The sequence below is a fragment of the Lampetra fluviatilis genome, chromosome 30 (genome assembly GCF_964198595.1).
Source record: "Lampetra fluviatilis chromosome 30, kcLamFluv1.1, whole genome shotgun sequence".
In the NCBI taxonomy this organism is placed as follows: Eukaryota; Metazoa; Chordata; class Hyperoartia; order Petromyzontiformes; family Petromyzontidae; genus Lampetra; species Lampetra fluviatilis.
The window spans coordinates 9,235,453-9,259,035 of NC_136304.1; the positions used below are offsets into that span (position 1 = coordinate 9,235,453).

The 23,583-nt window shown below is 49.5% G+C and overlaps 1 protein-coding gene across 2 annotated transcripts in view; it reads right to left on the reverse strand.

Annotated features, from left to right (window-relative positions):
• TTLL5 (tubulin tyrosine ligase like 5) overlaps positions 1–23,583 on the reverse strand; it is a 90,968-nt gene that overhangs the window by 8,254 nt on the left and 59,131 nt on the right. For both annotated transcript variants that reach the window (XM_078870557.1, XM_078870558.1), the window contains exon 34: positions 15,549–15,673. In XM_078870557.1, coding sequence (XP_078726683.1) covers positions 15,549–15,673 — 125 coding nt within the window. The remainder of the gene's footprint in view (positions 1–15,548; positions 15,674–23,583) is intronic.

The following is a 23,583-nucleotide window of genomic DNA, read 5'->3' on the forward strand; positions in this document are numbered from 1 at the left end:
TTATACTCTGGAACGGATTATTTCCTTTCCCTTTATTTATTTTGGGAAAAATTCGTTTGGTATGTACGTCATTTTCGGTATGAGCCCTACCTTCTGGAACGAATTAACGACGTATACCGAGATACCACTGTATTTAAACTATTTTTTATTTGACCAGGTAAGGCCCACTGAGCTATATAGCTCTTTTTAAGAAGCGACCTGGCCACAAATGAAAGATAAACGAAGTGGCTTATCACGTCGAAATTTTATCGCAGCCAAATACTCAAGATGCGTGATGTTGATTATAAATGTGAAGTGAAAAAACGGAGGATCCAGAGAAAAATCTACGCGGAGAGAGATACGCAAACTATAAATATACAGGCATCAGGGTCGAGATCGAACCCATGACCTCCTGCATACCAGGCGAGACAGCAGGAGAACGAGCGTGCTAAGAATTATCCGTGAAATAAAGAAGTGAACAATATGCCTCCTTCACATATCTGAGAACTATACATTAGAAATTAAAGTATTTTTCGTACATGATCAGCAGCATGGTCCTTCTAATAGACAATTTTGACATTCAGCATCATATCAACAGTTAGTATCGCCAGGTACATTTTTTTTATCCTCTAGTACCCGATTAGTGCGGCTAAGATGCTTGTGGAGATGGATAAATATCGTTTGTGAGCTGTGTCCAAGTCGTAGGCCTCGTGTAGCCGTGGGCCATATGAAACAAGGTCACAGGCCTTGTCTGGACCCGTGATCTCCACCCTGTCTTAGACTGTGACGATGTGTGGGCAGCGGTCAGCGTGCTGCGCTAAGAACCCGGCGACTCAAGCTTGACGATCGGTACTGGGCCTCCCCCTAGGTCGACTCAGCCTCAAATGAGTACCTGGTACGGTAAACATCGCCGTCCTTCATTAGGTGCTCGCTAACAGCACTTGCCACAACAGTCTGTTAAGGCTACACGGGGGATCTTTGTCTTTGTAGTGACCATAACAACACTGGGTGTTCCTGGATCTTCTCCGCGCACGCGCACACACACACGCACACACACACACGCACACACACACACACACACGCACACACACACGCACGCACACACACACGCACGCACACACACACACGCACACACACACGCACACACGCACGCACACGCGCACACAAGCACGCACACACACACGCACACACACACACACACGCGCACACAAGCACGCACACACGCACACACACGCACACACACACAAGCACACACACACACACAAGCACACACGCACACACACACGCACACACGCACACACACACACACACGCACGCACACACACGCAAGCACACACGCACACACACATGCAAACACGCACGCACACACTCACAAGCACACACGCACACACACACACGCAAGCACACACACACACGCACGCACACGCACACACACGTACACACACACACACACGCACACACACACAAGCATGCACACACACACGCACACACACACACACACACGCACGCACACACACACACTCACGCACGCACACACACACACGCACGCATACACACACACACAAGCATGCACACACACACGCACACACACACGCACACGCACGCACACACACACACACACGCACACACACGCACACACACACACACAAGCATGCACACACAAGCATGCACACACAAGCACGCACGCACACACAAGCACGCACGCACACACAAGCATGCACACACAAGCACGCACACACAAGCATGCACACACAAGCACGCACGCAGGCAGAACTATCGCTCTGGCGTGCACGCTGGTATTTTGAATTTTGGCCAAAGATAAAGATTTTTCTATTTTTTTAGATGGTACTGAAAATAAAAACTCTGTGCATATTTTCAGAAGCGCTTTAAGGTCACGAAAAATATAAGCCGGTCACCACTGCGCTGTTACACTCTGTTCCAACTCCGGTCATCCTCGCAGCAGCGAACAAAGACGGCCACCGCATCGTGGCGCTTTCAGGTGCGCTTCAGCGGCCGTCTGGAACGCTCTTCCTTCCGATATTAGGAAGCCACGGGAGCGATGCACTTTTAAATGTAATACTCATTTAATTAAAACTGTGTTTTGTGTTGAGTTTGTTGTTCTTTGCCCACACCTCCGATGAGCACAGTTAGCTACGTACGGTGTGACAGAAGTTCAACAACATACACACAACCTGCCAGGATCGTTAGCATGATGAGGTCAATTCTAGATTTGAAGTTTTCGTGACTGCAAGGATCCATACTCTTTGGTTCTTTCGGTAAAGTCAGCTATATAATCCCTTGTCAGAGTCATCTCTTTGAAGCATACTTCAGCAACTGTTTTCGCTGTGGTTGTCCCACCTGATGACGGACGCTTGTGTTGCGCCCGAAACGTCGTGATTTATTTTAGTTATTTCTATTTTTATTCTTATCTTTCATTTTTTTTATTTTCACCTTCTAAAAAATAAGTTAAGACTTCAGTGGGCTTTGCTTGGTAGGATGCGGACGGTTTTGTTTTACTTGTGTACGTGTTAGAGCGATCTGTTTGCACTTTCAAATCAATTGAGATTTGAAAGTTCCAGTGGGCTTCGAATGTCAGGAAGGAAGAGTGTCAAGTTCAAATTCATGTATTAGGTATAGCCCTGTGAGCCATTCGGCTCTTGAATCGGGTGCAACCGCAACAAACAAAAAACCAAAACATGAACAAAAAAACATCTGACAGTTGCAGAGGCGCAGCTAAGAGCACGCGATGCCATGGCCGTCGTTGTTGGGTGGTCGGCTCAAAGCCGATGCGAGGGTGACCAGAGTTGGCGCGGCGGGCCATGCTCCTTGACAAGTCCAGCAAGGGATTGTGGTTGTTTGTGCAAATAAACGCGACCTCGTGATGTACACCTGGCCACATCCATCCTGCACACGTGCGTCCCCATCCATCGCAATCTCGTACTTCGTGAATACACCTACAACGCTTCCTTGCCGTATCTTATGAGATTTCCAAACGAATTACCCTCTCCTGCCTTTTAGTGAAACGAGCAACTGACAAAGCACCTCCTGTCCATTTGTATGTGGAGGATGCTTCAAGCTGCATTGCAGGACGGGGGTAAGCGACTTGTAGCTTCAACGTGTCCCAATGAAACACACACCCACACTGAAGTGCTCAGCCAGATGAAACATCGGTTGAAACCAAAAGCGATCTCTCAAGCCCGGACCCGCATGAAACTATAACACATGTGGGTTATCCAATGATCAATTCGACACACTTTAAGACATCATATATGTGGACCCCCATAAACTGTCAGGACAAAAACGGCTCAAATTCAGTCTCTATTCCAAAGAGGATTGGTGTCGTCGCTGATCTACATTTGCAGCAGAGATGATTGTGAAAATTCCACACTAATACGGAAGGATTCTAGATTTGAAGCTTTCGTGACTGCAAGGATTCATATTCTTAGGGTTTTTTTCGGTAAAGTCACGTAGGTAAAAAATTAAAATTAATAAAAGTAAACGTCGTGATTTTTATTTTATTTTTATTTTATTTGTATTAATTTAATTTTTTTACATACGGAAGGAGCTCGCACAACCGCATTTAGCTTAGCAAATAATTTTCATCAGCTCCCGAGAGATGATGATGATGCCGATGATCTGAGCGGAATTCTCACTATGATTTTTAACTCGTGACCTCCGACTGTGAGACAAGCGCCCTGACCAGTGTTTGGAAGATGATGACAAGGTGATGACTGGAGGTGATGACTCGTGATAATGACACAACTTTCTCTAAACATAAACATCTCGTGTTTGTTTTCAACCTCGGTGACATCTTATCCTTCCTTCTTCTCTCACTCAACATCCACCCTCTCCTAACGTTCAAATCTCATTGTCATCATCATCACCACCACCACCGGCAGCAGTCATTATCTATCCAGTGCAATTCTCAAATTCTTTCAATTCCCATACATTTATTTTGTTCATATTGTCTCTATGCCTCTCTCCACTCAATTCTGCCTCTTTTTACCCTCTTATCATCTCTCTCACAACATTTTTTTGACAATTTTTATTTTACCAGGTAAGGCCCATTGAGCTACTGTATAGCTCTTTTTCAGAAGCGACCTGGCCACAATTGATAGCTCAACGAAGTGGCTTATCACGTGGACATTGATAGCAGCTAAATAATCTCAACCCAGAGAAAAATCCACGCAATCACCGGAAGAACACGCAAACTCCAAGTAAACAGGCATCGGGGTCGGAATCGAACCCACAACCTCCTGTATACCAGGCGAGGCAGTTAACATCTCGCCACCGTGGCAACCACACAACCTCCACCTGCCCTCAAGCCCACATTACACACACACACGCGTGAGCAGGTTGGAAGAAAAAAAAATCTACAAAGGACTTTTCAACAATAAAAGAACGTGCCACTGGTTCCAAATCAATTCCCCCGATGCGTGTGATTGTTGAAGCCACAGATCGTTGCACATTAAAAATAGAGGCAACAATGACAGTAATCTGCAAGGACGTGAACCGTGGCATTGTGCGGGGAGTGTGTGCGAGTGCGCGCGTGCGCGCGTGCGTGTGTGTGCCGAGAGCCTGCTGCTGCTGCTGCTGGTAGTGGTGGCGGGAGCTGAGGGTGATGGGGTGGTAGGGCGGCAGTGTAGCGGTTAGTGCGCTACGCTACGAACCCGCCGACCCGAGTTCAATGCCTGCTCATGGCAAACACCAGTGACGATTAATCTGAACCGGTCCTGAGCCTCCTCCCCTAGGTCGACTCAGCCTCAATTGAGTACCTAGTGCCATGTGTAAAAACATCGCCACTAGGGAGACAAAGGCGGCCAGGCGTGGTGCTGGCCACCCACCCCCTCGTGTGCCGTTCCGGCCTTCATAGGTGCTCGCTAACAGCACTTGCCCCAACAGTCTGTTAAGGCTATACGGGGGTTTTTTGTTTTTGTCTTTAGTGAGAGCCTGGTGCTGCTGCTGGTAGTGGTGGCGGTAGCTGAGGGCGATGGGGTGGGAGGGCGCCGCCGCGGTATTTTGATTGCCCCGTTTAAACAAAGCGGGCACAAAGCACGGTTCCAGGGGGTACTCCGCCATGTACGACTGACGCAAACGTGACGGACGATGGCACCCTCAAGAGCGAGAAGGCAAAATAATCGAGGATTTGTGCCTGAAGTGGATTCATTGTATGTTGAACTTCTTTCGCGCCGTACGTAGCCAACCGTGCAAATCAGAGGTGCGGGGGAAGGACAACAAACAAAATACAAAAAAGTAGTTAGAGAGAAATTAGTTTTCAACCTGGATTTAAAAGTAGACAGCTCTAGTGGCCTCCGCAATATTGGACGGAGGAGCGTTCCAGACGGCTGCGACATCGCTTCTGGAAGCGAGCGATGCAGTGACCGTCTCTGTTGGATGGCTGCCAAAAGCCGCTGCGAGGATGATCGGAGTTCGCATGATGATATATGCTCCTTGCCGAGACCAGAACCCGATAGGTTATAACCCTATGAGACCAGGATGTGTCTCAATTTCAAGAATCACCTGGGGCATTAGCCTAAGAGTCGGGGGCGATTCTTGCTTTGTGTATAATCCCAATTGTGAACGACATAACGGGATAAATTTCGATTTAAAGCTTTCATGACTGCAGGGATTCATCTTCTTGGTTCTTTCGGTAAAATCACGTAGAATTGAAATAATAAAATAATACAAATAAAACATAATAAAATAATTCTCACGACGTTTCGGCCACAACACAAGCAGCCGTCCTCAGGTGGAGAACAGGTCTGTCGAGGAGACAGAGTCATTCAATTCTACGTGACTTTACCGAAAGAACCAATAAGACATAACGGGATATTTAACTTCCACTGCATAGCAGATGGCACACAGTAGTATTATTACGGTTAGTACACCCGCAGTATTAACCAGGGCAGCCACTGGTTTCAAACCACTACAACAAGTGGCCAACGCGCTATTGCTAGGCCTCCGATGAGCACGGTTGGCTACGTATGGTGCAAAATAAGTTCACCATACATACATAAAGGCCATGCCTCCACCACGTACACAAGACACATATGAACCTTATGGCAGGTCCCATAAGGCGCGGCTCTCGCATAAACTGCGTTGCGACGTCATTTTATGTCTGTTGAAGGCGAACGATATGGCAATCTATTCCTCTCGACGAGCTCTACACGATGCGCTGATCAAAATTTTGTTTTCGTATTCTTTGGGTCTTTCGTTAAAGTCATGTAGATAGGTTCATTTCAAACCTTTATAAACATCTTCTTGGTTCTTTCGGTAAAGTCACGTAGAAGGGAAGTAATAAAATAATAAAAATAAAACATAATAAAACAATTCTCACACCGTTTACCTTTAGAAGCTAACCCCCTCTTCCTGATGACGAACCCTTGTGTTGCGATCGAAACGTCGTAGTTTTTTGTTATTTTTTTTTACATTTTCTTTGAACCTATCTACGTGACTTTACCGAAAGACCCAAAAAGAATATGAATTCCTGCAGTCGCGAAAGTTTTAAGTCAAAATTAAAACGAAGCAAGTTGACACACGAGGGGGCACAGAAGGTGCATCTGCCGGTCATCTCAGTCCGCCCATGGCACCTGCAAAGTCAACGTTTTGTTTCTTCGGCGCATTCGTCCTCGCCGCTGCGCTTGGACGACATGACAACACAATGATCCGCGCCAGGTGCGCAGTGGGACGGAGTCGCCAAAAATAAATTAATTACGATTTTGACTTCCGTTTATTCGGGGTCCCGCCATAAGGTTCATATGTACGGCCAGTTTGTCAATCCACTGCTGCATGAAGGCTGTGCGAGAGTCGTGGGGGTCATTTGACTGTGGTGGACCACGCTGGTTAGTGTGGGTTTATGAAGGCAGGGAGCATAGCCACAGTGCAGTGTAGCAAAATATGTCGCTGCACTGCCCTCTGATGCCCTCTGCGTGACCCCGCAGCAGCAGCCTATAACAACTGTGAATGGTGGTCGGCAATGCAAACACTATTCAGGGCTCAATCCCGCAAGGATTTCCGAGATCTGATCAGATCGGTGTCAGGTCACATTTCTGTGCTGCTCAGGCATCAATAAAAATAAATGAAAAACACCAGGCAGCAAACAGGTGCCTGCGAATGCTTCGCTTCCTCCAACAAGACCGGCTTCCTTCCCGTAACTGGGCGAATGGAGACCTGCGTGGCCGTGCGTGTAGGTCACGGTCAGACACACGTGGCATTGCTCATGAGGCAGGGGAACCTTGACAAGAGAAGTCAGATGGGAGAAAGTTTAAAGCTCTACTGGAATTAGAAACAGCAAATATGGTGACTTGGCTCAAGACCAATTGATTTTGGCAACCTAAACTAAACTAGTTTTATTTGACCAGGTAAGGCCCCGTGAGCTATGTAGCTCTTTTTCAGAAACGACCTGGCTATCACAAATGATAGCTCAATGAAGTTGCTTATTACGCGGACATTTCTAGCAGCCGAAAGCTCTAAATTCGTGGTGATTCTAAATGTGGAGGGAATACCTGGAGGACCTGGAGAAAAATCCACGTGACCACGGGGAGAGAGACACGCAAACTCCAAATATGCAGGCGTCAGGGTTGCGATCGAACCCACGACCCCCTGAGATCGGTAACATATCGTCACCGTGGTATTGAAGCCACCACAGCAAAGAACCTTCTTTCTGATGGATCCCACAACGGCTGTGCAGGACCGCTCTCATATTTTCATCACCACCACCCACCCACAACCTGGCTTTAGGTGGTCCTCTTGGTCTTGAACTCTGGGTGCCACTCCTAATTTCCGTCTCGGGAACCTACCCTCCTCCATCCTGCACACGTGTCCCACCCGTCACAACCGCCTCTTCCCGATTCAGTCGAGAGTAATTCTTGTTTTGGTGGTGCATCGCTGTGAATTTAATCTGGGTTGGCTCGGTTGTACAGACAAATATGAATCTGGGGTCAGTGGCATGAAAGCACTTAAGTATAAAATTCCCTAATTAGTTTAAACATTAATGTCAATCAATGGAGATATTCAATTAAGGCATTTTATGCAACTGGTCACTGGATATCTTGCAAGGTAAGCAGGCATGAGCCTGGATAGTGCTTGGATGGGTGACAATCATGCATAACAGGTGTCAGACTGTGAGCAAACATCTCGGTTCCCAGTCGTCACCAACTCAGTGACCAGCATGGTGAAGTACGGTCAAATTAAACCCATGACCCGCAGAACTTGGAAAGGCCTTCATCCAGCAGTGGACTTAGGAGCTGCTGTGCATGTACACAACATCTTTGCCGGGTGACTGTCAAATAATGCTCCACTCAACATTCAGAAGGTCGTGTGTTTTAAATCAAATCTCGATTGGCCGATGACACAACTCATCATCTCTCTGGGGTTGAGAAAACAATGAGGACCAAGTTGTGGCCAGCTGGATCGAGGTGGTTGTTCTATGGAGGCGGTGGTTCCCACAGAAGAGAGTGTGGAATTCCCACCCCCATTAGCTCAGGGGCCACCCCACACTCGCCTGAGGCTGAGAGACACTTTGACATTTGAGCGATGTAAAAAAAAAGGCAAGTGAAAATAAATACTGAAGTAGGAACATATCCGTGCGTGTCTCAGAGCACTTACTAACCGCTTGGCATTTAAGAGTTTAACACACAACTTTCTTCCCGTGCGCACACACACACGCCCACCCGCACACCTGCACAGCCAGCCCTCCTCCCATCAGATACGAAAGGGAGAGCCAAACGGAAACACTGGGAAGTTCCACATGGCCGGATCGAATTGTAATATTTATAGGCGAACCTCACACCTATTCTCACGTGTATCGTTTTGTTTTTAGCTCTACAGCAGTGCATGTTATTCTTATGGAAATAATCACATAACAGAACATTAAAAATGAAATAAAGCGTGAGCCGGTTGTACATCTGCATTTAAAAAATGTACGCGGTGCATTTGTTAAAAAATATAAAGCACCTTACATTGTGTTTGGCTTTAATAGGCGACACAGACATGTGACATTTGAACCACTGGCTCAGGGTTACCAACGGATATAAGCACGTGCTCATTTGCACGCGGAGACACCGTAGCTTATGAATTGGCTTATATACGCCACTGTGGCGAGATGTTAACTATCTCGCCTGGTATACAGGTGGTCGTGGGTTCGATCCTGACCCTCATGCCTGTATAGGTGGAGTTTGCATGTTCTCCCCGTGGTGGCGTGGCTTTTTCTCCGGGTCCTTCGGCTTTTTCCTCCACGTTAATAATAATTGAGTATTTAGCCCCTATACATTTCCGCATGATAAACCACTTAGTGGACCTTACTTGGTCAAATAGTCTTTTTTTTATATATACGCAAGAAAAAACTCACCGAGTCTCAAGACCGTTTTTCAGGAGAGTCCTGCTGGGAATGACCGATAACAGCGGTGGCCCAAACTTCCCGAGCCTACAAGCCACATACCCAAACCTTCACATGGCCAAGCTAGCGACAACACACACATGGTGGTCATGCCACCGGGTAGCTCCGCACTTGGTCGGTTGTGGAGGTTTGAATTTTGAAATCTGCGTGAGCGCCCCCCGGGAGTACTCGTGTCTGGCTCCGCTGGGAGGGGTGAGCGCGCCGGGCTACGAATACTTCTGCAGATTTTTTTTCCCCGATTCATGTAAAGTTGTAGCGAAAAGATAAAAATTATCTGCGTCTCCATGGAGCGGCACTTGAACTGCCCGGGAGCCGTGGTTTGGCAACCTACAGTGAGTAACTCTTTTATCAGTGAAGAAACTTGAGCCTGTCTTATACATACAGGCTGTCAAAGGCCTACTTTCTTCACTGCATCCGACAGGTGCCACCTGTTTACTCTGCGGGGTGGGCATCTCACACACACACACACCGGCTCCATCTTTGTGCGATACACCAACAACAGCTGCTCGTAGCTGGATTACGGGCGTCTGTCATCACGCCCAGAAAAGTTGCCAAGGACATACCATGCACACAATCAGAACCTGCTTTTTTATATATAAATATATATATAGATATCTATATATGTAGTGACATAGAATTGGTCTCTCAGCAGCATAGCGCTGGCTGCTGGCAGGGAAGGGGATCTGCAGAGTGAAGCAGCCCTGACTGACAGCAGGCCACGTGACAGACCCGAGAGGGATCGAGGGTAAAGGTTACGGAGGGGACGCGTCGAGAGCCCCGCTCGTAGCTTTCAGAAGGGTGGCGTGGCCGAGGCGGAGTGAGGCCACGCTAACAGGTTAAAAGGAGACCCCGGGTGGGGGATCTGAGCCGTCGTTGGAGTGGGATCCCCTCGTCGTCGTTGTCGTCGCTGTCGCCTTGGCCACTGTCGTCATCCACTTGATAATTACGCTGCTAGACGGTAGTTGGCTGTCTTAGCTCAGCGCCGTTAGTGTCAGACGGCTAGCGTTGTGTTGCAGGCTAGCAACCAGAGTAGAGTTGCGTTTAAGCGAGAGACAGAGTGTTGTGTAACAGCAGAGAGTGTGTGTAATAGTGTGCTCGGTGTTTAATTAAATAATTGCCTTCAAGAAGTTACGTCTCCAAGTCAGTCACTACATATGAACCTTATGTCCGTGATGCAGTCATTTTTAGTCTGGTGATGGTCGGCGATGCGGCAATCGACTCATCTCGACGAGCTGTACACGAGGCACCACCACGGTGCGTGTGACAGAGGTCACAAACGGATTTTGATTCCTTACCCGTACCCGGCCGCACCAGGGTCGCAAACGGGTACCCGTACCCGGCCGGGTACGGGTATCGGGTACCCGATTGCGACCTCTGTCGTGCGAGCGTTCAGGGTTTCAGCGCAATCGTCCTCGCCGTGTTTCGACATCGCGGAGTAGCACGGATTTTGGATTGATTGGTACCCCAGTCGCGGAGTCAAGTTCACCCCTGGAAAAAAGTTTGTTCCAGAAATAAAATATTTAATTGCCTCGGCCATTTTGTATTACTTTTGTACCCCGGGGTACCGGCATCAGGATTTTTATAAAAACAGAGTGTAAATTAAATTCTCTCAGAATGAACAGCAAGCATCTTCTTGGTTCTTTCGGTAAAGTCACGTAGAATGGAAATAATAAAATAATAAAAATAAAACATAATAAAATAATTCTCACGACGTTTCGGCCACAACGCAAGCAGCCGTCCTCGGATGAAGAACAGGTCTGTCAGAAAGACAGCGTCCGAATCGAAACAGCAAGCATGTTCGTGCCAAAAAGAAACCTGCTCGGCTTCCGCAGATTTCTTGTCGGTCAGGTGAGTCAGGAATCTGAGGAGTGGCGGCTGGATATGAATCAAGGGTTCAAGATGACGACGTTTCACGATCCGCCAGTTCGTGAGTTACCCTCCTCTGCGGTCAGATGAATTGTCGTGGCAACAGGACTCCGATTCGATTCCACGATGTATTATATCCATCTCGTTTCACCGTCTCGTTTGTATTGTTGTTGTTTTTTTGTTGTCTCCGTTGTACGATTTTATTTTCCCAATTAGCCAAGCTTATCATTTGCACTCTCTTTATTAATGCACTTGTCATTTCCCACAAGCGATACTTACACACGATCCAATGCCCGTTGACTGTCATAAGCGTGGGTAGATGGCTCCCGTTTCACAAACATTGACGTAATCTCTGGCAATACTCTTGCAGTGTCTTGTAAATTCACCCAGACGGACACATTGTAACAAGTCACCTGCTTACACTTCATTTACCTATTCAAGTGTAGTGACTGTGCTTGTCACTGTGTGGTGTCGGGGCTTGCGAAGCAACGGCGGGTAATGTGTTGTCATTATGGGCAGCCCGGGTTACGGGATGTAGTACCACCAGCCCTAGCGGGGCTTGGGTGAGCGCTGGGTAGCGCGGAGGCACCACGAGCAGTGTGCGGTGCGGGCTGCCGGTGAGGGAGCGAGAGGGAGAGTCAGCCAGCCGGGGTTACGTTGGGGCACGATACGCTGGTTGACCTGCTGTCACGTGACCAGATGATATTGGAGGGGGGCCACCGGTGGACGGGGGCCGTGGGGCGGTCACGTGGTCCAAAGGAGCTCTCGAGAACCTTCGAGAAGGAGCTCGAGAGACCTGGAAGGTGGGCGGGGCGAAGGGCGGAGCCAACCCCAGCCCGGGGGCATGTAACGAGGGCCCCGTGAGGAGCTCGGGGTTCTTCGTGTTGCTGGTGTGAAGAAGATCCACGTCGGGGAGAAGAAGCCTCTAGCCACGTGGTCCGGGACCCAGCTCGTGGTCCTTGCCGGGATAGCGAACCGTGTCTAGTTCTGCCGTAGCGTGGCTAGATGGGCATTCGAGACCCGAGTGTAGATCGTGTTGTGTTACGTACTGTTGTGTAAATAAATAGTGTTGCTCCTAAGATAACGTCTGCAACTCAGCTGGACTCACTACACTTGCACCAGTTGTAGGCACTCCTAAAACTTAGACCTAACTTCGTCCACTCGTCTCTACGTGACACCTCACCTATCCTGCCTTCGGCAGCTCCGCTCCCAGCCACTCCGCACACAGCTTAGTCGCACTCAGCGTCTTCACACACAGAGGCTTCGCACACGCCACCGCTGCCCTCGCCTAGACTCCCTCAGACCCACTCACTCGTCTGTCCTGGGCGGGGGGATCAACCATCACCCGCCCGGCGACTCGTCAGGGTTGAGGTCCGTTGACGGCCTAGAGCGGCAGCGGCGAGATGTCTTCACTCTTGTCCCCAGCAACAGCTAACTCTGCTCCGTTCACACACCTCCTTATATCCTACGGCCAATCATCCGAGAGCTCTCGTGTCTCTCTTTAAGGCTAGCCAGGCTGGCGCCTGTCAGCCCATTAATCAACCCTCATCTCCCGTCTCCCTGGCAACACCTCCGGTGTCAGCTTGCACAACCGGTCGACCCGGTGTGGACCCGCTTAGCCCCTCAATTAGGTGGCGGTGCAACCCCATGTTGCACACGTGCACCTGCTTGCCCCCGGTTGTCCTGGGTCAACTGTGCGCGCCGCGTATTTCACTACACTACACTCTGATGCGGCCAGGTACTGCTGCGGTTACAGCGCTTGACTCACGACCTAAACACGTGTCAAGATCAGCGCCGGGGAGAAAAAGGAGGCCTCGCGTGGCACTGGTCACAACCCATCCACTCGCGTTCGCCGTGTCCGCCTTCACCGGTGCTTGCTAACAGCACTTGGCCCAACAGTATTGTAAAGGCTACACGGGGGGTGTTTGTCTACGTGCGAGCGAGACGCGCAGACGTATGCATACGGAGGGTGGGGGTGCAGAGCGTGCCGCACTGTGTTGCGATTCCCCTTGCCGGGCACAACATCACGCGGCACCTGAACCCATCCTGGGCATCCACTAGGGCAGTGGTTCCTAGCCTGCGGTCCCACGGCAAGGCCACGGGAAGTGGTCTGCGGAAGCATTGCAGATACTACGCTGGAGAGTCATATTTTATTTCTTCATAAAACCAAAAAATCATTGGTGCGTAGCGGTCCGTGCACATGTTCCGAGGGTTGACAGCGGCGTTGCGGGGCCGGAAATGTTTGAAACCACTGCCCGAGGTTAAACGAGCACCCGGAACTGCGTGTGTGATCACCAGCACTGCGGAGACAGGCAGCTGGAGTCTTAACACTACCTGTCCCTACAGTTAATTAAGATAAGCTGGGCTCTGCGTGTCGTTGTGCATGCTTGCGTGCGTGCGTGTTTGTGTGCTTGCATGCGCGAGTGCTTGTGTACCTGCGCGTGCGTGCGTGTCACAGGCTTTGGCGTGCCAGCTCCATTCCTCTCAGCGATAACCATCTCCCACCACAGGTGCCCCCCCCCCCCCGAGCGCCCATCCAAGCCCTCTCTACCAACCACCTCCTCCAATGCCGCTCACCACCCCTTAACACGTGCACGTGTCAATCCACTGCTGGGAATGGGGGGGGGGGACCCTGTGGGGGGGGGGGGAACCCTCCCCGGTTCACGGAAGCTTAATGACCTACTTCACCGCGCTGGTCAGTGCACCTTGGTGAAGATGACGAGCACAGACGTCGTGGGGGCATTGGAGTACGGTACAACAATGGATTTTACTGCAATGCCCACCATGTAAGCCCCACAGCCTGATCCGGGCTCCTATCCTTCACCAACTACCGCTGACCATCGTGGCGAAGTATGGTCAAACAACACTCGTGCCAGGCACGGCATGGAGAGGCATTCATCCTGCAGTGAAATTGACAAAGACAATGTCCATACACGGACATGTTCTACAACTAGGGTCGTGTGGAGATGTGTACGGTGTTGATTGTGAAGCACAGCAATTGGTCGTCGAGGTGGGGAGCACCTAAGATGGGGGGGGGGCACCCAGATCCACAATCACAATGGGATGAGAAGATGACAGCAAATACGAGAGGGTCAGGTGTCGGCCATGCATCTTCTGTGGAATATGGCAGAAGGAAGGAAGCAGTGGTGAAGTGCGGTGACGGTAATGGCATTGACCTTGAACTTCAGGAACTACACAGCCACCACGAGGGGCTGTCTGTGAACGAGAGGCACGGAGGCTACGACGGTTCATTTTGGAGGAGGGAGGGCGGCAGAGCCCCACCAGGATTCCTGTGGCATCACGACCGGTTGCGTTGAGTCTTCCCGTGGGCGATTTTGTTTGTGTTCTACGCGGCCATTAGCCCGGGCTCATGCAAAGCAGAGATCAGCGTTCCCGTGGGCGATTTTGTTTGTGTTCTGAGTGGGCCGTTAGCCCCGGGATCGTGCAAAGCAGAGATCAGCCTTCCCGTGGGCGATTTTGTTTGTGTTCCGAGTGGGCCGTTAGCCCGGGGATCGTGCAAAGCAGAGATCAGCAGCTCTCTTGGCAAACACGTGTGGAATGTATCACTTATCCCACGTACACACCTGCCCCTCCGTCACAGCAACAGCTGAGATAGGGCTCAGGATTGTACGTAATGAGGCCAAAGGTAAAGGGGCAGCCCTGCAATTGCTCACTCATGCCACTGCTGGCGAAAGGGCCTCCCACTAAAGGTAGGTCGAGCGAGGGCATTTTTTGGCCTACTCTTCCACGATGCCTAGGTATCTTGGAAGAGGCGGGTGTAACTCACACTTTATCCCGCCACGCACACGACCCGCCAAACGAATCACTGTGGTGTACACGTTTACCCTGCTGGGTGGACAGAGGCAGGGGTTGGGGGATTGAGAAACAGCCACCGAATGTTTCAACTACCTCGCCTGATATACAGGAGGTTGTGGGTTCGATCCCGACCCTGATGCCTCCATATTTTGAGTTTGCATGGCTCTCTCCCCGTGGTCGCGTAGATTTTGCTCCGGGTCCGCCAGTTTTTCACTCCACATTTAAAAGCAACATGCGTTTAGAGGAATTTGGCTGCTATACACATGATGAGAAGCCACTTCTCAATGGGCTATCAATTGTGGCCAGGTCACTTCTGAAAAAAAGCTATATAACAGCTCAGTGGGCCTTACCTGGTCAAATAAAACAAGCCGAAGGCGAGTGTTTAAACACACGGAAGACGGGATTGTTTTTCTTGCACGAGGAGCTTCCCGATGGCTTCGTGAGCGACAGAGTGAGAGAAATGCGGTGGCGCGGCGAGACACTCGCTTGCCTGGCGATGCGGAGCGTTGGGGGCAGCTGTTTCCGGCTCGGCAGCGGAGACGATGGCGGCTTGGGCACGAGCGGAGTCGCCCTCTGGGTCCACGGCACGGACGGAGGGCCCTCGGCCAGCATCGCCTGTGAGCGGTGCAACCACCACCACCATCATCATCATCATCACCACCACCATCATCACCATCATCATCACCATCATCATCATCATCACCACCACCACCACCATCATCACCACCACCACCACCATCATCACCACCACCACCATCATCATCACCACCACCATCATCACCACCACCATCATCATCATCATCACCACCACCACCACCACCATCACCACCACCGTCATCATCATCATCACCACCACCACCACCACCATCATCATCATCACCACCACCATCATCATCACCACCACCATCATCATCACCACCACCACCACCATCATCATTATCACCATCACCACCACCACCACCACCATCATCATCACCACCACCACCACCACCATCACCACCACCGTCATCACCACCACCATCATCATCATCATCACCACCATCACCACCACCATCACCACCACCATCATCATCATCATCACCACCACCATCATCACCACCACCATCACCACCACCATCATCACAATCACCACCACCCACTAAATTAAAAAGGTTCATTTTACCAGGTAAGGCCCACTGAGCTGTGTAGCTCTTTTTCAAAAGTGAACTGGCCATCACAAATGATAGCTCAATGGATGTTGCTTATTAGGTGGAAATTTATAGCAGACAAATACGCTAAACGCGTGACGTTGATTCTAAATGTGGAAGAAAAAGCCGAAGGACCCGGAGAAAAATGCACGCGAATACGGGGAGAGAGACACGCAAACTCCAAATATACAGTCATCAGAGTCAGGATCGAACCCAAAAACTCCTGTATAGCAGGCGAGGGAGATAACATCTGGCCAACGTGAACCGCGAAGCTCTACAATAAGCGGCGAATGCACTACTGCTGGGCAACTCCGATTAGCACGGTTGGCTACGTACGGTACGAAAGAAATTCAACATACATATGTACATCAGCAAAAGCAGTACAATTGTTAACGTCATCAGGGACCAGCTGCCATTATGGGGGGGTCTCCTAGGCTCACAACTGCCCTTCTCAGATCTGTTGTCTCACGTTATGGGCGCAACATTCGTGGGAGCGTTGTTTACAATGGAACGGTGCAATGTGGAAGGGTTGCGATGAGATGTGGTTACAAGGCTCTTAGAGTTGCAGAGGCATTCAAGCGAGTGCCCTTATAAATGCAAATCCTGATGCTTCGTGACATTGACATCAACATCACTGGCAGCAGGAGCTGAAAAGGAATGAACATCATCAATGAACACCAACGGAAGCATTACCGCCACAGGATGTTTTCTCCGCCGTAAAGTCTAACTGAATATCGGCTGCAGCCTTAGGCATGATGAGGATTCGTTAATCATCGCACGTTTCTTGTATTATATGCATTTTATAAGTTCCCGAAAATTTCCAATAACAAGTCATTCGATGTTCCCGCTACAAGGAAGCTCCTAGCTATGTTTCCTGCATGTCTTATTCAAGAGTTCCATCCCTACCACGCATCTCCTACTCTCCTCTGGCATCGGGGAGTTCATCAAACCCAATGTCCAGCCTTACGCGCGCGGGCTTGTAGCGGACAACACAAAGTACAGCGAAACAGAGGGAGGCACTGCTTCTCTGCGTCCCTCTGCGTCCGTATCTGTGTCTCTACCGTCTGCGCGAGTCTCTCCCTATGTCTCCGTGACTGTTTTTCTGTGTCTGTCTGTTTTCCTGTCTTCTGTGAAGGCTACTGTTATCATGAACTCGACTACAAAAACTAACTTAATCCTTACATGAACTCTAACAATGACCCTATCGTTAATACTTTTTCGAACTGTGTTAACGGTAGGATTAGTGTCATGGTTGGCAGTAGAGTAAATTACTTTTCAAATGCCATACGAAAGTAGACCATTTAAATTTCGAATTACCAGCTGATATAACACCTCATATCATTAAGACCAGAGACACACGAACCAAATGAGTTGATTAATTATGAGAAACTGACACATTCATGTAGTGGTTATAGCTCGGATAATCCAATCATTGTATCCGCCTGGCTTTTAAGTAACCGATGTAACCAGCACATGAGTCTTTTTGAATCTGGCCGCACGGTATCCGATTCTCTCGACAGCCGATGGAAAAAAACTTGCTGAACGTGGAAAGAAACACACATATATATAACCGCAAAATGTCTGTGTAACGGTATCTCCCAAGCATTCATGCCAGCACATGTAAACATTCAGCGGTTAATAAATAACACATGGCTTGGAGACACAGAGGAATTGCTCACAGTGGGGTTCCACATTCATCAATGAACAAATTGGTTGAAAATATATATGTACATTGCTAAACAAGGCTTCCTTGTGAGTTGTGTGAATTCCAATGAAGCCACACAAAGCCTATACATTCACACAATACGTGGACTCATCAGAGACTCCCTAATCAATCTAATATTGTCTGGACCCCATCAGAGACCGGTCTGTCAGTCTATTGTCTGGACCCCATCAGAGACCGGTCTGTCAGTCTATTGTCTAGAGACCCCATCAGAGACCGGTCTGTCATTCTATTGTCTAGAGACACCATCAGAGACCAGTCTGTCAGTCTATTGTCTAGAGACCCCATCAGAGACCGGTCTGTCATTCTATTGTCTAGAGACCCCATCAGAGACCGGTCTGTCAGTCTATTGTCTAGAGACCCCATCAGAGACCGGTCTGCCAGTCTATTGTCTAGAGACCCCATCAGAGACAGGTCTGTCAGTCTATTGTCTGGACCCCATCAGAGACCGGTCTGTCAGTCTATTGTCTAGAGACCCCATCAGAGACCGGTCTGCCAGTCTATTGTCTGGACCCCATCAGAGACCGGTCTGTCAGTCTATTGTTTAGAGACCCCATCAGAGACTGGTCTGTCAGTCTATTGTCTAGAAACCCCATCAGAGACCAGTCTGTCAGTCTATTGTCTAGAGACCCCATCAGAGACCGGTCTGTCATTCTATTGTCTAGAGACCCCATCAGAGACCGGTCTGTCAGTCTATTGTCTAGACACCCCATCAGAAGGGAGACCCTAATCCAGCAGTGAATTGGCAAAGGGCTGTGCATGTTCATGTACAAAGGACATATGAGAGAGGAAGTGGGCGCTTTCGTGCATTTAGCTCGAGTTGCGGGGCAGAGCGCTGAGTCAACGTCGCATTTCCCTGGAGGTGAGTCTGGAGAGAGTGAGTTTGGGCGGTGAGTCTGGGAAGAGTGAGAGTGAGGAGAGTGAGAGTGGGGAGCGCGCGAGCAGTCGGGAGCCGGGGGTGTGCGTCACGCCACGGGATGCCGTGGGGAGAGGGCAGCGAGCCGTGCGCTACCTCTCGTCACGTCGCCTGCCATGCTTACTCACACTCTCACACTCCCCCATCCCTCCCCTCTGCGTCAGCGCTTGGGTGTGAGAACACCGCTTCTGTGTGTTTATTTGTTTGCGAGTCTGCGTCTGTGTTCAATAAATGCTGCTGACGTATACAACGTTTTCCACAAAGCCCACAGTAGGGCAGCCTGAAATATATTGATTTTACGCCGCAGACACCTCATCTTTGTGTGCCCGGCGCAGACATATTTTCCGGGTTGCACACCTGGGCAGAGCCATGTGAAGTGAAGCCCTGCTCACAGAGCGCCCTGAATGTTAAGCACCCTACACGGAATCCTATCGCGCGAGTCAAGTACGTAGCAAGTCGTAGAAATCCCACAACGCCACAATGTCCTCAATCTCTCCGTGGGACAAATGCCGTCGACTTGACACGAACCGGCACTGGCACTTGGGTGTTACAATGCTACGGCTGGGGTGGGATGACAACACCTCCGACTGGGATTCAAACTCACGAGCATTGGTGAAACACGTGCTCCGTTGCTACGTCGCCACTCTCGCTTAAAGCTTCTAGAGCGGCTGTAAACGATCAGTGCGTGACACCTGCCTGTTTATCCCGGAGGTTGTTTTTATACACGAGAATCATTTTAAGCGGGCTGAGTTTTGCGCCCCTCCATCAGGTTCGTAACCACCCTCTCGCACAACTTCCTCGCATGTGTTCGAGGTCTCGTCATGTAATGGGCATCGATACAGGATTGAATTTTGGCAAACATTTTCCAAGCGGGTTTTCAAAATGTCCACTCTGTGACTGCTCTCTTACAATTAAGATGAAATAATGACAGGCCACACAGCTGGGCATCCCCTGCTGAAGATGATCGATTAGCACACCAAAGAAAAAGATCTCCTGCACCAGGTACACATTTAAGGTTGAGCCGATGTAGGTGAGGCCCAAGACCGATGTTAGCCATGAGTGGGAATTGAACCCAGGTCGTGCAGTGCACTCACCACTACACTTCTAGTCCCCAACAACCACTAGCGTACTATGATTATCGCGGAGAGTATTTGCATTGTAATTATGATTGGCTGTCTGCTGTTTCAGTTGCAGATTATCACCATCTTCATCACCTTCATCAGTACTCCCAACATTATTACCATTTCCATTATCATCAGCACTATTATCATTGGCAATAGCATAATAAGGCTGATCATTAATCATTGTTACTAGTAGCATTGCCACCAAGGTATTTAAGACATCATCATTCTAACCAGCACTTGCACCATCAACACTTTGTCATCTTTATCACCATCAACGACATCACCTTTATTATTCCTCGAATCATCTCCATCATCATGATCACCCCAATAATCGGGTGTCGCCTGCTTGAACAAACTCAACATCCCTCCAACGGGAATTATAATGAAGGCTGCTTTGACCTAGGGAGGCACAGGGTAATGTCACGTTTCAACTGCAACTCCTGTTATGCATCACGCGCAGTAACAGTTCCGGAATTTAAGATCAGTGGGCGAACCGCTAAACCATTGCTCCCCAAACACAGACAAAGACTCCCCGTATAGCCATGAAGGACTGTTGGGGCAAGTGCTGTTAGCAAGCACCTATGAAGGCCGACACGGCACACGAGGGGGTGGGTGGCCAGCACCCAGTGGCGCCTTTGTCTCCCCAGCGGCAATGATTTTACACACCGCACCAGATACTCATGTGAGGCCCAGTCAACCGAGGGGACGCCCAGGACCGGTTTGAATAATCGTCACTGGTGTTATCCGTGAGCAGGAATCGAACTGGGTTCGTAGCACCGTGCGCCAAGCACTACGCTACCGCTCCACACGTCACGTTTCAACTGCAACTCCTGTTATGCATCACGAACAGTAACAGTGCCGGAATTTAAGATCAGTGTGTGAACCGCTAAACCACTGCTCCCCAAACACGCAGACGCACTACACCCACAGCAGTGTTCACAGTGCAGGTGTGTTTACGCAGATGTTAACGCTGCTACAAACACTATAAACCCATTATGGAAACATGAATCACAAAAACAATAAAAGGGTAATGTAAATAAAATGCAATACTTAAATTATACAGGCCATGGATTGTGGCTATTTTCCTTCAATTGATGGGTAGAGTCGGCACGTCTCCCAATACTCAAAACGAGCAGCGGCTCATCCCCGTTGGCGTTTCTAAGCCAGCAGCGGCGAATCCACATGCTTGTTGTGAGAAGCAGCTACAACGATGATGAGACCGCTAGTCATCCAAGGCAAGTCTCAAAGAGTAGCGAAGCCTTTTTTCAAGACGGTCCTGCATTGTGATGTTTGTCCAATTCTGTTCATTGATTGTTTTGGCTTTTGGGAGGAAACCAGAGAAAACCCACAGACACATACGAGAGAGGAACACTCAAAGCTCTGCACAGACGTGATAAGCCACTTTGCTGAGCTATCATTTGTGGCCAGGTCGCTTCTGAAACATAAGTTAATACCTCAACGGGCTTTGCCTGGTAGGATGGGGATGGTTTAGTTTTATTTGTGTGTTGTTGGTGATTAGTTTACCTTTCTTGTACTTTGCACTCCTATCGTGTTTTTGCATTGTTTGCTATAGTAACGTTCTTAAAGCTCATCGGATTCCTCCGGTCTAAATAAATATTATGATTCTGCACAGATATATTTTAGAATCCACTGCTGTGCTGCCATCTTCTGTCCACGTGGCAGCCCAAGCGTACAACACCTCTACAAGGCGAATATGAATCACACTCAACCACGCTCAGCTTCTGAGATCTGATGAAATCAATCCCAACCGGGCTGATTTGGTCACAGCTATTGCACCACAGGGCTGCCGCTGTTGACGCTGTTGCGTAACGAACACTTTGCGGACGAAAAATCCAACTGGTTAGCTCGCTGTGGTCATAACGCTCAAAGTCACGGCGGTTCAGCCTTCTTTCAAAATCTCCATCGTCGAGGGTCCATCGAGCTCACAAAAAACATAATTCCGGGAATGCTAAAAAAAGAAACCACATTGTGGGAAAGTCAACAGCAATGTTTGTCCAAAGGAGAGAGTGGCACCTGCCACAGGAATGTAGAATTTCCACCAACGGTTTGGGGACCACCAACAAAGAAGAGCTGCGGTCCAACTGGTTGTTTAAACGTGGAAAAACTTTCATGTCGGCGCTTCTCTCTCCGCGGCTAGACGGCGGCAGGATGAGCGGCACGACAAAACGAGCGGGGGGGGGGCGGGGGGGGGTTGCGGTGATATCAAGGAGCAAGTGGCGGCCGGGGGAAACCCCGCGCCGACAGGGATTCTGGCCGAGTTCATTCCTCCCACGTTAGTCACTTGCGGCCGGCAACAGCCTCGCATTTAGCGGCGAGCATTCCAGCAGCAGCGATGCCATCGGGCTCGACAGAAGAGCGGAACGGCGGGACAGCCACGGCCTATAATAGCGTGTCAAAGTCAGAGCCTCAAATGCATGCAGGGGCAGAGCTCGTCTCTGTTGGTGGCCCTGAGCCCTGGTGGTGGAAATTCCACAATCTTGTGGCTGAAATATTTCATAAGAATTTGCACGGAAAATACATTTCATAATTAATAACAGCAAGCTAATGAAAGAGTGCATAAAAGGACGGATGGAATTAATGTTTATACGGCAAATGAGGCAGAACGAAGAAGACAGAGCCCTAGGGGATACTGATATTCGTGAAAAGGCAGGGAAGGCGAAACTTAGGTGGTCTGGGCTTGTCTGAGAAGGGAGTGGTGAAGATGTAATGAGAAAGTCTGTGAAGATGCCACTGGTGCAGAGGAGTAGAGGACGGAGACCGAGGACGAGATGGGAGGATGCGGTGGAATGAGATTCGAGGGCAGTGGATGTGACGAGAGAAGAGGCACAGAATAGAATCACGTGGAGAGAGAAAATCTGAGCAGCTGACCCCACAAAAATAAATCGAATTGTGTCTGTGATGCACGGGATAGCGGTGGTGCAGCGGTTTACACGCTGCGCTACGAACGTGACAATCCCAGTTCGATTCCCGGCCAAGGCTATCAACACCAGTGGCGAGTGATGTCCGAACCGGTCCTCAGCAAGCCCTGCACCAACTTGCGTGGACCGATGTGGTGAAGTATGGTCAAATAACCGCCCGGCTTGTGATACGACACGAGGAGGCCCTCGTCCACAAGTGTATTGACAAGGGGCTGCAGCTTATTTATTCTCACTATTACGGCCTCTCACAGTCCAACGCCTGGCATACAACAACACACACACACAGACCAGGTGGCTAAGTTCAACATATGCGGGTTGGTAAATGGTTTATACATGCAGATATAATGTATAAGAGCTTTTTGGGTTATGGATGCTATTGGTCGGGAAAGCCTACGTGTTAAACAGATATAATGTAATAAATAATAAATTAGCTCGCCACAAATATGCAAGTGGGAGGGGAGGGGAGCGTTGCGTTTCTGTGGCGGCGAGCTGCCTGGGCAGACACTGTCATGGGATATGAGGCAGGTACGTAAAGGTCGAAACGAAAACGTCTGAAAGTGAAATTTAAGAAAACAAATGACTGCGGCGAGGCTGTGGTCCTACCGAGGCGCTGCGCTGTTTCCAACTGGGGCTCAA